At 35.5% G+C, this 17,285-nt stretch overlaps 1 protein-coding gene across 1 annotated transcript in view; it reads right to left on the bottom strand.

Moving 5' to 3' along the window:
* Window positions 1-17,285, bottom strand: part of CSMD1 (CUB and Sushi multiple domains 1) — a 1,157,732-nt gene that overhangs the window by 261,141 nt on the left and 879,306 nt on the right. The window contains exons 14-18 of the mRNA XM_088136832.1: window positions 14,876-15,202; window positions 13,937-14,131; window positions 10,500-10,638; window positions 3,278-3,465; window positions 901-1,089 (exon numbers count right to left, since the gene is read on the bottom strand). Coding sequence (XP_087992958.1) covers window positions 901-1,089; window positions 3,278-3,465; window positions 10,500-10,638; window positions 13,937-14,131; window positions 14,876-15,202 — 1,038 coding nt within the window. The remainder of the gene's footprint in view (window positions 1-900; window positions 1,090-3,277; window positions 3,466-10,499; window positions 10,639-13,936; window positions 14,132-14,875; window positions 15,203-17,285) is intronic.

Consider the following 17,285-nt stretch of genomic DNA (forward strand, 5'->3'; position numbering starts at 1 on the left):
GCACACACTGCACTGAGTGTTCAGCAGTTTTTGACCAAAAATGGCATGACCTTGTGTCCCACCCTCCCTATTCACCTGATCTCGCCCAGTGTGACTTTTTCTTGTTTCCCCAGATGAAAGGGAAATGTTTTGCCGATGTGGAGGAGGTGAAACAAAAAACGGCAGAAGCACTAAAAGGCATCAGAATCGACGAATTCAAAACCTGTTTTGAGCAGTGGAAAAAATGTCTCGATAGGTGTATTGCATCAAATGGAGAGTACTTTGAAGGTGCCTGAAGTTTGAACATGTAAAAATAAATACACTATTTTTTATAAATAAATTCCAGGTTTTTTTGGGTCCCCCCTTGTACTTATGAAATATCACTCATCTAGATTCTGTTAACTACTGCTCGCTCTTGCTCTCTCTCTCTCTCTCTTTAAGTCTCATTTGTTCAGCCAAGTTTTTTGCTGAATGAATCTTATTTCTTTTCCTGGAAATAAGTAAGTGTTACTAAGGCATTTAGATGTTTTGGTATAAATTGATTATAATATTGATTTTATTAATATAAGTATGCATTATTATAAAACATACTTTTTGCTTTATTATGCATGATTAAATTTTATAAATCAGAGTTTAGGAGACGTGGCTCAGAAATGTTTAAGTAAATAAATGACTGCTAGCATAACCATAGCATAAAATTATACATTCCTTTGTTTTTATGCTTCCCAGAAAGCCACACATTAATAGGAGCAGATAAGGCAGAGATTCTTATGTGTACAAAAGGGATTTCAAAAATAAGGAACGTGAATAATTCCATTTCTTTCTGTACTTTCCTCTATTAATGCAGAAAACATGAAAAGATGGAATTGTAGTATTGTCCTTATTTTGATAATATCTTTTTAGTAAGCATGTACTACTTACCATCACAGCTAGGCAGTGCGTGGTTCCACTGATGGTTTCTTTCACACAGAAGTGGTTCATCATCACTCAGAGTATAACCTGGATCACAGCTAAATGTTACTGTAGATCGGATACTGAAATTATTACCATGCCGGTGGCCATTTACAGGAATTCCTGGGTCAAGGCAGGAATCTGATTCCAGTGTAACACCTGGACAGGGGACAGAAAACAATTCCAAACCAAATTAGACCAAAAAATCCCCAATACTCTTTGTTACTGTTATTTCCATAATCACTGCTTTAAAAAATAGGACCAAAAAAGCAATACTGATTAAGGAAGGGAATAAGTAAAAAATGAATATGAAGAAAATATATCTAACAGATGGCATCCTATTTTCCTGTTTTATTTCTTTAAGTTATCTCCTCTTATATTTGGATTTCATCTTCTGTATGTCTTATTTGTTGGGATAAGTAGACCTGATTTGTAGAAAACCCAGTAACATTTAACTAATAACACAGTGGGAGGCTGCAACATGATTGTTGCAGGATGAGGTTGGTCAGTCCATGTGTTGGACTTCCAACCTTATGGGTTGCAGTTTAATCAAAGAGGTCAAGATGAGAGTGAAGATGGGCCCTCCAACATGTTAATTCTGCTTTCTAATGCCAGACTATTGCTGTACAGCATCTGTTATTCACTATTTAATTGTGGCTTAAAATGCTGACCTAGTATATATCAAAGAGATTTGTTACACAGAAAAGAAGATGTTCATCTCTCCCAGCTTCAGCCATCAGACTATTCTATGGGTTGTTGGGCTAGGCTTCGAGAAGTGGTAAATGAAGTGGCCATGCTCTATATTAATTCCATCTCACTGAATATATGAACTGTATAGCAGCGCACTTGAATGCATACTGGTGCAGCTGATCACCCAAAAGAGAATAAGGAGACAGTAAGTGTACCATCCTCTCTGCTGTCTAACAGTTTCTTCTTCTGAGCTAGCCAGGGTGATCTCAGCTGATTATCCTTGGCTCCTTATCCTAGGGGATTTCAATGAGATTGTTCTACTCAGAGCAGCTTGGAATTTCATGTCCCTCATAACCACCCAGCTGACACTGGCCCTACAGACAGAGCAGGGTACATGAGGGATTTAGTTTCTATTCAGGTACAGCTGATTATCTGAATACGATCTATGTCCTGTGTGATTCTGTTGTCATAGACAAATCATTCCATGATCAGTTTTCAACTGATATCATGTATAAACATCTGCAGAGGTAGAGAAAAGGTTAAAATGGTTCAGCCCAAATGAATCTAAATAGTTTCCCGAATGCACTTAGGGTACTTCCTGTTGTGGGTTCTTTTTGATCTACAAATGATCAGATTGACCCATGCTTAATAAAGACATAAAGCACTGGAAATAGGGACAGTTAATTTGCTTTTTTTTTGGTATCTCCCTTCAGTAGCTGGGGAGACTTTTTTTTTCTTTTTCTATTTCCAGAGCTTCCAATTCTAGGCCTCCTCAGTAGTAATCTAAATCAATAAAGGTGTTTAAAATCTTCATTGATAAAACAACCAACACTTGCAACTATCATTTAATGAATTTTCATAGGATCCATCAGTTCCTTACACAGAGATAGCAAAGGAGCTGGTTCATGTCCTAATCATCTCATGTCCGGAATTTTGCAGCAATCTGCTAGTCAAATTACCCAATACCTCTCCCCATTCCCTGCCATGGATCCACAACAGTGCAGTTTTCACTGTTCTGAACAACCCCTATTTCCCTCTATTGCCAATCCCTATGCTGGTTGGATGTTTGCAAAAAGTACCCCCTTTACTTAGTAAATTTGCTTGAAGCTTTTGTCCCTGTATGCTGAACCCAATTATCTAATCATGACCAACTGGTACCTCCTAGTTACAGTGTTCATGAAAAGAAAAGGAAAAAAAAACAAAAACCTGCTGCTGCTGCTGCTGCTGCTGCTGCTGCTGCTACTATATAATTGGCTTGGTTTACACATCAGAATTGTAATTGTAAATCAGAAGGTAAAAAGGAATCAAAGCAACCTCAGTGTACCAACTACATACATGAGTTGCAGGTTATGAGAGCTTTGAACATAAATAACACTGAAGAAAACTATTGTAAATGAAGATTTCCCATTCTAAATATTCATAAAGATGGAAATAGGACCACTACTCAATTGCACTGAAGCCACTACGTTTGTGACAAGGTGTTATATTCGTAGAAAATGTTTATGCTTTATTTATCTAAAATATTTGCATCCCAACTATACAGTTCAAAGTGGCTTACAAATAATAAAAATAATACATAGAACCATTAGATACATATTGTAAATATGCCCCATTCTCTTAACACATTTATTTAAGTGAGGAAAAAGATCAGACTTACTCTCATAATGAATTAAGAAACCAACACTAGAACGGCTATTGTCCGTGGTGAATAAAAGATACATATAATTGCCAGTACTAATAAGAAACTGTGGTGCTTGGGTACCATGATATTCTCCAATTAATGGGGATGAACCACTTGGTCCATCTCTGACTTCCAATGTATCATAATTCACTTCTGTTTGGAATCTGTAACAACAAAAATAAAGTATTTGGTAGAATTTGCAAAGTAGGTGGCATACAAATGTAATAATTAAATAAATCAGAATAATGATAAACACAATTCAGGATATGTTGGTAGAATCTCCAGCAATAATACTTCTGATGGGAAGTAGAAGTTACATGATTGATTTAGTCTTCATATGTTCCTTATGTTTTATAATGATTTCATACTGTACAGGAAAATACATGAACCACAATAGCTTGCAAACTACATCCATAGAAGAGGATGTGCTGGGGCATTTGCAGGGATCAAAAGCCATTTATGATCTCATGATACTCAGAAAACATTAAACATAATATTCAGATAAATAATCCACTTGTCTGATTTCATGTAAAGGAGATCTAGGGATCTTAATTCAGTGGTAAAACTCATATTTTGTGTTTGTAAAATCAAAATTAGGAAAGCTCATGATCAGTATCTGTAAGATCCAAAGTTCACACCACTATCACTTCCAGCCAAACAATCCCATATATAAAGACAGGCTGTGAAGGGCAACTAACCAGTAGTTGTTACCAGGCCTAGACTGACCAATACTCTATTTAATATACAACAGTTTCTAAAAAAGAGTGTACAAAGGACACAAGATATAGCTATTTTCATATAACTGGGATTTGGACATAAAGAACTCTGGAATCTTTGCCTACACTTGTACATGTTTTGTAGATTTTTAGCATTTATTAAACAGTGTTTAGGCCTTAAATAAAGAAAATTATTAATGTTATGATTACATTAATCAAAGCAACAAGTAAAAATGGAAAAATGAGTGAAGAGACATTCTGAGCTTTCCAGGGTTACACAAAACATCAGTTGCAAATTTGATACTAGAAGAACCATTTTCTCTTTTGTTCCAGTCATGTTTCCCACCTTCTTCCACTTTTTAGCATAATACTTCTAGATTCAAAAAAGGCTGAGCGTGAAATTATTTTCTAACTATTATTTCTGCATTGAATATACCCAGTTCTACTAAGTGGCTTGTCTATAGTTTTGACTGATGTGTAACCCAATCTAATTGTGCCTAAATATTGTAGATTCATCTGACAGCCTTTCAAACTAGAAAAATAGAAACCTTTTGTTGCTGTTTGTCTACTCAAGCCTTTTCCCCCTCCTGCTTACAAAGGTATCACTGATAGCATTCATGTAGAAACAAAACATTCTGGCTGCACAAGATCCTTAACCTTTTGGCTTCAGATATGAGAAAAGAGTTTGTGATGTTAAAGGAGTAACACATCCAAGAACTCCAGGAACTCTATCATGGAACTGATTTGTTTGATCTCAAAGGAGGATAGTGGCAAAAGGCCTTGTGTTCATATCTGATTTAGAAGAGTACTCCTGTTTGACCTGACTTACCAACATTCCCTTCCATACAATAAAGAGGCAGAAGCATAGCCATTTTCACTCCTTTGGACAAACATTCATTCTTTGTAAGGGGCCAGGAACAACCCGCTACATTTTGCATGACTTTTTTTTTTTTCATTCCTTTTAACATCTTTAGTAAATAATCTACCAAGGTGTACAAATTTATCTACTAGCTTTTGGGGGCATTTATGTAGTATTTGCAATTGTTCACTTCTTTTTTTCTGTCAAACACAATTGCCTTGGTCTTTGATAAATCAATTCTCGGAATCATACTCCATTACATCATATAATCTAACCTTTGCTGCAAACCAGCAAACCAGCAAAGCATGCATTCTTGTTTTATTCCCTGCCCATCGTTGAACTATTTGGTAAGCATTCCATTTGTTCTCATGAATGTTTACTTCCATGACATGCTGTTCCTAATCTATTGAACAAACAACCTTCATTTTCGTATTGGCACATTTTCCATAATTCAGATATATCCACATTTTCATATGCTTTCTCTAAGTCTAGAAATGTACAATATACTTTCTCACATTCACACATTTCTCAGTGAGTTGCTGAAGAGTAAAAATATGGTCTGCATGAAACTACTTCCAAAATTTTACTTACAGCTACCCCTTCTAACTTTCATCCAGAATTCTATCAAACTGCAAGTTCCAGGATTAACAATACACTTCTCAAAGGACCACTTGATAGTATTCCCTTAGGGGTAGGGTATTCTGTGGATTAGCTTCTCCACAAGAAAACTTACTTCATGTGAGAAGCTTACAATGGGTCTGATGAACGTGGTCACTACTGGTTTCAGTATGGGTGTTACTCACTACCTATACTGATGAATATTCAGGAAACAGTTCCTTTTAAAGAAAAAGAGAACTTTTACTTCTTTAGGGAAAATTTAACAAAAAGGATGCAAAATATTCCAAAAGGGTAAAATATTGAAATAATGCAAAGAATTGCTATAAGAAAACTTTGATACCATCTACCAGTATATGAATCCTAAGGCTTTGTTTCAAATCTATTCCCACACTAATATTCATCTCACCCAGATGAGCACAGCTAGGACAAGCAACCATTACATTTCTGCAAGTGCCTCTCTCTCTTTCTGTGTCCCTCCTACAGTGTATGAATATCCCTGTGCAGGATTTTTGTGTGTGTGTGTGTCTTTTTCTGAGTTTAATTGACATGTGTAATTAGGAAGATCTGCATGCAGAGATAGTGTGTGTAGAATGCCTTCTGGTGGGGTGTTTACCCCTAGCAGCTCCTAAAGACTTTTATCTTATCTTAGGAGGCAGGTAGCTGCTCTAGGTTATAAACAGGCATGCTCCGAAACAATGCCAAGAAAAATGACATCTCACCTCTCGCTGATGTAACCAAGATGACTTATGAGTTGATCTTCTAATCTGCCTTGTATCTGACCCAACTAGAAAGGCCTAAAATTGACTTTTTCTAATATGTATAGTGACAAAATTTATTTCCAGGCAGGCTTTAACAAGCCAATCTCCCTGTACCTCTTGCATTTCCTCTAGCTACTTTTCCCTTTGTATATGGGAACAGTAACAACTTTCTTACAATTGTCAGGCACTGATGCAGTCTTTACATATATGTTAAACAAATTATACAGTCATTCCATAAGCAAGCCACACTCATATTTGAACACTTATCCACTTACATCATCTATATTTGTAGCTTTACCATTTTTCAACATTCTTGTAGTATTATGTCTTCCTTTCCATCATTTTTTTTCTTAGTGATATACATTCATAGCAGTTGTCCCAAATGGAACAAATCTACAATGTATTACTACCAGTTGTCTATGTATTACTATCATTACAATATAGATCTCTAAATAGTACTTCCAGGATTCCCTAACAGCAGTTTCATCCTAAATAATTTCATAATTTTTACAAGGTTTGAATGAAAGGCAATGCCTCCAAAAGCCACCAACAGATGGCAGTACTGACACACTAGAAGGTCTAATCTGTTCCTTAGCGTCTGTTCTTTGACTTCAGTTGGGAAGTTGCTGTGAGAAAAGACTGAATTACTATTATTTGTGGAATAGAAGCCTGCAATGTACTTATCAGTGTGCTTTAAGTAGTGCACCTTGATTGAATTTTTGACTGCTGAATTTAATTTATCACCGAATACAGGTTGTTTATGGTTGACGTGAGAACTGTGCATTACTGGGCCAAAAAATGTAAAGAGGGTGAACCTGGAAAAGCTGATTTGTGTGGCCAAGAATGCTGTCCTCTGACAGCAGTGATAAAGTTTCACATAAGAAAAGTTGATGAACTGATTAAGGACACTCAGCAGATCACTCAAAGGGAAACTGTTCAAAGCTTGGCATATTGCAGGAATGTGTGAGTCACATTATTGATGTTCTTTAATATTAGTAGGTCTGTGCAAGATGGGTTCCTCACATGCTGATGACAGAGATGGAAGTTTCAAGAATTGAAATTTGCCAGCAATTATCATGCTATGAGAATGAAGATAAGGAATTTCTTCACAGCATTGTAATAGCCAATAAAACATGGGGTCATCATTATGACCCAAAAATGAAGCATCAGTCCGTGGAGTATCATCCCAAAGCTTAACCTGTGAAAAAAATTAAAAACCCAGGCTTTTGCAGGAAAATTCATGGTTATAGTTTTTTGGCAGTCATAGGGTGTTATTCACATGGATTTCCTTGAACCACTATCAACTTAGAGTGCTACATTCAAAACTTTGAGAGAACAGTTAAGCAGAATTTAGAAGCACAAGGAGGAGATTTTGCTGCAAAAATGACAATGCTAAGCCTCATTCCTCATGAGCCACTTAAGAAGCAATTGCAGTTAGATCTCACTGTCTTACCCTATCTACCGTCCAGAGTTGGTGTCACGTGACTTCCACCTATTCCAAAAATCGAAGTAATACCTTTATGGTCTTCTGTTTGACTCAAATGAAGAAGTGGAAAGAAGTAAATACGAGTGACAAAAGATCTCATTTTAAGGATTATTTTCCTATTTCATTTATTAAAATATCCCTATTTAAACTAAAGTTATGGAAGTGGGGACATCACCCTCATTTTTTTTATTCCATTCGCTCAGTTGGAGACTCCTTGTTAATCCTCTTTTCCATTCCATCAAAATTTCTGTGTTTTGTCTGCCTCTTTTAATTTTAACTATTCTTTGCTCTCTTTGACTATATCCTTTGCAACCACCTTTTCCTCTCTCTATAGAGTATACAATATCTTTCTGTCAGTTTAAGTTTTTTCACCATTCTTTTACATTATTTTTTTTTCTCTTTTAATCTATCATTCACCAAGTATCTTTTTGCATACTTCCTATTAGCATAACTCCACGCATTCTGCAGCACTTTGTAACACAATTATTTGAACTCTGTTCCAAGCAGCTTTTACATCCTCTTGTCTAATGTTCATTTTCCATTCATTGTGTTGGGAGATCAATCCATTTTCTAATGCATTTCCATATAGGAATCATATTTGCTTTTTCTGCAGACATTTTACTATCCCTTTAGTTTCTTTTACTTCCTTTTTTTTTCATGCCCATCATTTCCAAACAATGAGATAAAAATAAATAAAATAGATTAAAACAACAACAACAAAACATTAAAATCAACTTCAGGGAAGTCAAAGTAAACATACGTCTTTGAAATCTGTTGAAAACCCAGTACAGGAGATTTTTCATATTTAGTCAAGAAAAGAGAATTTCAGAGAATGGAAACAATAACAGGAGATCAGTGTTCCCAAGACATTGCCAAATGATAATTTACAAGACTGAATGCAGCTAATCTTGCTCTTCAAAATGTAAATACTTTAAATAGTATCTTTTCAGTAGAAAATTTCATACTTTTATCTTCATACTTCAAAAAAACTTTCCACCTGTTTTTTCCCCATCCAATACCTCCCAAACAGTCATTTAAATTCTTTCTTTACTACTTACTGAATTAATGGGTGGGAAATATGAATAAGAGGGAATGTCAGGGGAGAAGGGCTGTGATACATTTTTCTTTTATAAAGACACACACACACACACACACACACATATATATATATATATATATAGAGAGAGAGAGAGAGAGAGAGAGATCCTGATCCATCCACTCATACTTTAATATTCTATGTTTGAATGGAAGGATAATGTGCATGAGATATGTTAATGGAAGAGTGAAGTTGTGAGGTTTGCATGTGTGAAAAAAGAGAAAAGGATGTTTGTGATGACTGTCTTCTCTAATTCACATGCTATCCACCCATTCATATGAACACACTGTAAGTGGGTCAACAAATTCTTTGGCTTATTTGGGAAAAAAAATCATGTGTATAGCGAAGAGATTCAGATATACTCTGTTTACGTCTTCTGTATTCATATACACTCACTTGCACAAACAGGACCTCTGGCAAAGAGGGTTTGTGGCTATAGGTTCTTACTGCTCACTTGACTACTGTACAGGTAGTCCTTGGGTTATAGTGACAATTGGGACTGGAATTTCTGTTGCTAAGCAATGCTGTCATAAATGCTGTCAACATTATGTAATCGTATTGTTTAGTGATGGCAATTCCAGAAATCCCAGTTGCCATTGTTAAGCAAAGATTGCATGGGTCATTAAGCAAGGACCTCATGTGATTGCGACTTATGACTTCCTGTTGACTTCCCCACTGACTTTGCTTCTGGGAAGCCAGCAAGGAATGTCAGAAATCACAGTCACCTGACTGGAGCTCACTGCAACATCACAATTGGGAGCTGGGCACTGAGCACCTAGATCATGATCACATGACTGCAGAGACACTGCAACAGCCAGAACTCCAAGGACTGGTTGTAAATACCATTCGTTCAGTGCTGTCATAAACTTTGAATAGTCGCTGAACAAATTGTTATAACTCAAGGACTACCTGTATATTCACCAGAGTAGTACAGAAAATGAGATTAAGCATCAGACAAAATTTGTGGTTATAAATTAGCCCTCTTTCTCTGATGATGAGGCTACAAGAGGTGATGGGAGGAGATTTATAGCTTCCTTTCCCATAATCCCATAATTATTGTATGCCTAATTGTTGTATGCCACCCAAAGTCGCTTTTGGTGAGATGGAAAGCTATATAAATTTGCTTTTAAAAAAATCCCAATCAATTTACCCCTCCAACCCATGCTTCTAACACCCCCCACCCCCTGGCAAGCTTAATAACAAGATAAAAGAGGAAGAATTTTCATCAGGACTCAAGAGTGAAGAGTAGAGAAGAGAAAGTTTGTGCATCCTCTCTTCATTATTCAAGTGACTGGCAGGGAACATACTGTAGACCAATTAGAAAAAGTGGCTGCAGTCATGCCTCTTCCCTTTACTGTCTAGCTGACCAAAGCAGGAGATACCACTAGTCACATAAAACTGGTCAACACATCCAGATCAAGAGATGTGCAGGATGTGGTAAATGAAAGACAAGTGAGCAATTAAAAAAAAATAGACAGTTTATTGATTATTTGGATACCATCAGTTTGAACAATCCATATTTCTATTTTGTTTTCTTTTTTTCTTATCAGTAACTTTTTTGTTTACAGAAGAAAACTGTCAATTAATATATAACCATCTACATTGTAAACACTCTACATAACTGTAAAACTCAACTACCAAGCATTTTTAATATTTTTTACTCACTTATCAAAGGTGATTTTAATAGAGTGCCCTTTCTTTGCTTCAATTACCCATTCACAGTTTAATGAATCTTTGTAGTACCCTGGCCATCCTGGTGGCAAGATGATTCCATTAGATGCTATCAGATGGCCACCACATGGTGCTGAAAGACAAATAATAATAATAATAACAATAACAGCAACAGCAACAGCAACTAATAAAAAATGAAGAATCTAAAGTGCTCTGGGACTTTAGAATTCAAACATACAAGCAGACTTAACAATTGTTGATAAGAAAGACAAAAAAGTCTGGATAGTGGACATTGCATACTTGGAGACAGCATAAGGGAAGTGAAAGAACTGGAGAACATCTCAAAATATAAAGACCTGCAAATAGAAGTAGAATGACTATGGCAAAAGAAAGCAAAGATAGTACCAATAGTTATAGGTGTCTTATAGCACCACTTGAAGACCATTGGCATTGACAAAATCACCATCAGTCAATGGCAAAAGGCACCTTTACTTAGAACAGCTTACACCCTGTGATGATACCTTTAACACCATCAAACATCTGCCTATCCCAGATCCTTGGGAAGGACTTTACAGGAGGATAAAAATGCCAATCCAGTCTAAACACCTGGCTGACTGTATGGCCAACAATAACTAAACCGAGGTGCCAATTAAGTTAAAATGCATTCATATTTAATTAAATATGAAGTGTTATATGGCTAAATTTGACCATAGGCTGCATTTGACAAGACAAATAATTCTTTGGCTCTGTATTGTCTAGTTTTCTTACTTTGTCACAAACACTAACTGCAGAATATACTTCAGCACTGACCACATCACCTACTTTAAAAACAACCTTTGTTATCACCTGAATAGATGTTACTCTGCTTTTATTCAATATAACCCTGGTGCTTCATATACTGTAGTCTACTGGTGCTTCATATAGTCCACTGTGAATTTGCTATCAATCCTGCCTCACTATCACACCTAGTCTTAGTACATTTGTCTACATTGCAACTGAATATGAATAAGGTAAAGTAAGTGTTACATTATAACAGCAACATTCCTGGCCAAGTCCATGTTCAAGGTGACAACAGAATGATCCTGAGCCAACTACACAAAGTCTATCAGTCTATCCTCCTGCTCTATTTTTCCTCAATCACAAGTGTCTTGCGACCATGAAATGTGATTATCTTATATATGTGGCCAACTTGCTGTTAAATTAAGTTTCTTGGAATTTGTCATTTTTGTTTCATCTTATTATTGTATCAGTTTGTGATTAAAAAAAAACTATACAGAATCTGCACATTTTCATGCCACTTTCCATATTATTAATATATTAGTATATTTAATACATGCACTTAAATATTTCAAATCAGCATGCACTGATGGCATCCATATATTAGCACTAATAATTGAACAGATCTCAAAGAACATTCAGTTCATTTTGATTTTAAATTTGCATCAGTCTAATGCAGTATGTTCAAATATGTCCATGTAAGTTCCTCCAGTACTATTTATACTGGGAATATTGCGTTCTAGGGTAGCGCTAACAGAACAGAGGAACCTCTGGATTATTCTGTAACATTTGCAGAAGATACAATTAAAAAAAAAATCATTGAACAATCACTTGATCCTCAGAAATATATTGGAACTGAATTATTTATCTTTTAAACTGTGCTTTTTTCAAATGCCTCAGTATATGGTAATATATTTTCAGGCTTAAGAATTTAAAAATGACAGTGGCAGAAAAAGCATACATAACTCTGAATGTTCCTATCTATTAAAACTTTTGGAAGTGGCCATAATAAGAGGTAAACTAATTATACTTATCTTTTTTATTTGCTTTTTTAAGTATTCATTTACATACCACCCATTTGGTCAGGCCTAATCCATAGTCCTCTTTTGTCGTACCCACTTTTTTCTGGCTTTGAGTACCAACCTCTGTTCATCCAACAACTGAATTCAGCCCTCAGCCCCCAGAATAATTGAGATTCATACCCGACATTTAGTTCTGCTTCCTTAAAAGACAAATTTATTTTAAAATTGATTTAAGAAAACATGCCAAATAAATTGATGTTTGACCATGTTGTAATAATTGCTGTAAATGGGTTACAACAGTCTTAGAACATAGCTTTGGACATTAGAAGAAAATTGGGAAAATGGAACTACAGATTACATTGTCTTCCTTTTTTTTTGTTTATATAGGAACCAAAGTGGATAAATGCCTATGTTCAAGTTTCACTCAGAGCTTTCTTTTAGCCAGTCAAGCATAATCACACTAAATTGTCTTTCAGCTACCTAGAGGGAATGGGTTTTAGAAATTGAGTTTCCAATTGCCAGAAGAAGGGCAAATGTCTGTCATAAAAAAGAGCTCTTCCAACCAAGTTAAGCCATTACATTTAAGAGTTATACTTCAATAAAACCAAATCTTGGGAAAAATGGTAAAATTAAATGTGAAAGAGTATTTTGAATGATTTTAAAGTATTTCAATAAACAATCATTCTAAACCGGTTCAATCATTTCTGTTTATAGGAATTTCTCCTGGCTTTCAATTGAAGAATCTAAAAAGCTTTCTCACTGAGCTACTTTTGCATGTGGAAAAGGCCACATGGTCAAAGCTATCTCTTAAAACTGAGTCAGGCTCTGTGGTTTGTTTATTTATTTAATAGCAAAGATTTAAAATCAAGAATAACTGAATTATGAAATAGTTTATCATTAAAAAGCAAACAAAAATACTACAATAAAAGTCAGATTTACAAATCACAATAAATGTTTATATGCATTTATTTTAAGACTGACTCATCACTCTGTAACTATTAGTGCTCAAGCTGATACACAATAACAAAAGAAACAACCTTCAGTTTTTTTATTAGTCCAATCAAAAGCAGAAGTTTAAACTAATGTATTAAAATCAATGCAAGATAGCAAAAGCTAAAATAATCATAATAAAAATAACTAAAAAAATAATTAACAGAGAGATTAAACCATGAGAATCATAACAAAGCACAAGTACTAAGGAATTAAAATTGACCAAGAAAATACAACGGGTTAATAGACTTCCTGAAAATGTATGCCATAGCTACAGCTGGGAACAACTACTGAAAGCCTACCTCCTGAGTAGTGATCCATCACATCTCAGATTATGAGGGCACTTGGAATAGGTCTTATGACATTCTTACAATTCAGCTAACAACATACTGGAAAAGGCATACCTTCCAATACTTTTATCATAAAACATTAATTTTATAGCTAAAACCACTTTGAACTAGACCTGGAAACAATTAGACCATTGTACATTATGAAATACTGACATTACAGTTATAATACACAGTTCTAGTCAATATCCTCCTGAACTTTCAAGAGCAGCCCCAGGTCTAGGTTAAACAAAACTAGTAAACATAGTGTAAATAAAATGTTCAGGTTCATAATCAAGACATATTAAAGCCTTACCTTCACAACGTGGAACAGTTGAACTCCATACAACATTTCCATCCTGCAGTACACAAGTTATAGTCTCTGAGCCCTGAGTTTTCACAAAGCCATCATCACAATGAAAAGAAACTGAACTTCCCAGAAGGAATCTATCTCCAAAGCGTCTTCCATTTATGGGGATTCCTGGATCATGGCACTCATTTTGACCAAATGCTAAATTTTAGAAGAAAAGACATCGGCAATTCCAATTAATCAATTAAATAAATATTATAATATACTATATTCATCTAAGCCCATTCTTAGCAGAACAGAAAACCTAATTTCTATCACTAATTTATCATTGGGTTTTCACATTTGCTATGATGATTTAACTACTTTTAGTCAACTATAATGACAATTCTGAGACACTTGATATATACTTGATGCCAGTAATGATATATATCTGAACACAGCTGAAGCTGCTAGTTGCATTGGGAGGTAATTGACATTTAACACTAAAATTGGGAGAAGCATGTTAAAAAAGTATTCTTTATTCTGACAATGCAAATGAATGGAATTAATTAATTAATTAATTAAGGTTCTAGCCATTTTGGCCACATACACAGTACACATATATGTTTACTAGAAGTAAATTCAATTAATGCACGGTTATATTTCTCAGGGTTATTGTTCCTGCTAATAGAGTTCTTCATTAACAACAAAGATATGCGTGTGTGTGGGGGGGGGATTATTTAAATTCTCTAAAAGGAAATATATTGCTTTTATCTAAATTAACACATACTTAGCAATATTAATTCAAATGACTGGCATGATTCAGCCAACATCAGGCAATATCATTTTCTAGTAACAAGACTATTAAGCATATATATTAGCTCTCCAAAATTAAGTCTTAGAAGTACTTATTTTAGCTCTATGATGCCTATTTTATTTAGTATGAAAAGTAAAATGAGTACTTACTAGTATAGGTTATATTGAATCCCCTTCCAGTAGTTGAATGATCTGATTGAAATTCAAGGCGTACTATGTGTCCATTACTAGCAATCTGAGAAGGCACATCATTGCCCGAAAAAGTACCAAGAGCTGGTAGGTCAGAAAGCCCATCATCTTTCACTGTCAAATAATCAAATTGAGGCTCTACATCAAAGTCATTAAAAATAAGATGTATCCTGCTCCCTGGTTCTGAAATAATCAGCCATACACAATTCATGTTGTTTCCATATTCTTCAGGGTAGTTTGGTGAAAGAATAATTCCTGAAGGTGTTGTGAAGTTGAAGAAACATGAGACTACAATAAAAAAAAAAAAATCAACAATCTATATGATGAAAAGCAAAACTCTCTATAGCATGACTTATTTCTAAGTAAATGAGCCTCAAGATATATCTACACTGTTTAGAAATCTAAGAAATAGAAGACTTGGTGTCAGCTGGCTAGCAGTCAGCTATAGGGGAAGTGAGATTAGACACTGAAGAACCTCTCTCCACTTTTCAGCTCTCTGGCTTTGTAGTGTGGTTTCAGCTCAGCCCTCCAAAAACATGGTCTTGGACTTTTATAGTAACAGGTTGGCTCAAAATAAAGCAAAGATATTAACAATTTGATTGTAGGTGAGGAAACCAATCCTTCTTATATTGATGTCATAGTCACCATTTACCAAAGAAAGGTAAGGAGGTTAGGTGGCTACGATTCAACAGCACCTCTCTTACCAGGGCATCTGTAGAGAATTGGTTCATACTGAATATGTATCTCAGTCCTGAGGTCAGGAATAGACTGGGTTTTCTATTAGTATATTACCTGTCCTAATGAATCCCACACTGAACTGATAATAGATTTGGTATTGGAATCTCCCCCAAGGTCATCATGTTGGTTTACTTCAATATTCACTTTGGAGTGGTTTGCTTGAGCAGCTCAGGAGTCTACAGAAGCCATAAAAACTAAGGGCCTATCTTGATTGGTCACAAGACGAATATATGATGCAGGTCACACAGCTGAATTTTAATTTTTTTTTATAACCAGGGTAGTGTTCTATAAATGAGGACATCACAGGTCTCCCCACTGTCATGGACAGATTACCATCTAGTTAATGTTGGATTAGTCACCACATATCACTTCTGTGAATATCTAGAAGGATGAAAAAGACTACCTCAAGGGATAAGAAGGATTAATTACTGATCTCACTAGTCATTTTATCCTTACTGGTATATGGAATAGAGTACTTGTTAAGGTATTCATGACAATCATTCTGAAGTGCTCTCTTCAGCTACTTTCAAATGTAGTCCCAATGTATACAGATAAACTGTGGGAGCTGAAGTAACAAAGTAAACACTAGAATTTAGGTGGAGGAAGATTCAATCTACTCCAATAAAATGCAGTATAAAGCCCATTTAATGACTTATGTTGTGGTGTTACATGCACGAAAAAAAAATCTAGGTTTTAGTTAAATGTTGCTCTGAAAATAGGCAGAATGCCTTTGTTTAAAGGAGGGAACTGTTACACTTTTTAAAAAGAAGCCTATATTGGATCTCTCAGAGATGATTGGATTGGAAGGATGATCTTTTCCCAGCTGAAGACAGTGCTGGAAAAAGCAGTTTATCTTGAAATATTTCAAACTGGTTTCAGCACAAGCTATGGGTTGAAATTGTCTTGTCAACCTAGTGGCTGTATTTTTATTTGGAGACTGACACAGGGAACATGACTCTTCACCTCTCAGGGTCTTTCAATAACCCTGCTCATATGTTCATCTGGTTCATCTAAGGTATCTAGAAATATAAAACACAGCTTTGCAGTTGTTCCATCCCTAACTCTCAAACAGATTTCAGATAATGTCACTTTGTTCCATTGAATTTCCACTGGAGGAAATCATCAGATTTAGAACTGGATACTATCAGATGGTGATGACACTGAACCATTTTTTTCCTAATATCTCCAGTAAAGGGGAGTTTCAAAGAATTAAATGGCTGCCTGAAGTCAGTAATGGCTTGGATGAGGGATAAATTCAGATAAAATATAAATAGTTGAGGGATCACTCCCTGATATGAATGGGGTCATACAGTCCCAGAAGTAGCAGTTATTCAGTTTGGGAGTGCTCTCTTAGGTCAGGGAACATGCTGAGATAATAGAAGTGCCACAGATATGCCAAGAGTGTATTTTTATGGAATAAAATGATCTTGAAATTATGGTATTCTGACTAGCAACTTTCACAGTTGATTATTGTAATGTACTTTATGCAGGACTGCTTTGTGTCTAGTCCAGAAATGAGCAGCCAGGTTGGTCTCTGAAAAATCTCAGTGGTCATATCAAACATTTTATTTCCAGGTGAAAATGCAATTCGCTAGTTACTATCTTTCAAGTTCTATATGGCTTGAGTCCAAGC

Source organism: Python bivittatus, unplaced genomic scaffold (genome assembly GCF_059951505.1).
Source record: "Python bivittatus isolate LINGU-HERP-01145 unplaced genomic scaffold, Pbiv_v1 ctg000020_np1212, whole genome shotgun sequence".
Taxonomy (NCBI): domain Eukaryota; kingdom Metazoa; phylum Chordata; class Lepidosauria; order Squamata; family Pythonidae; genus Python; species Python bivittatus.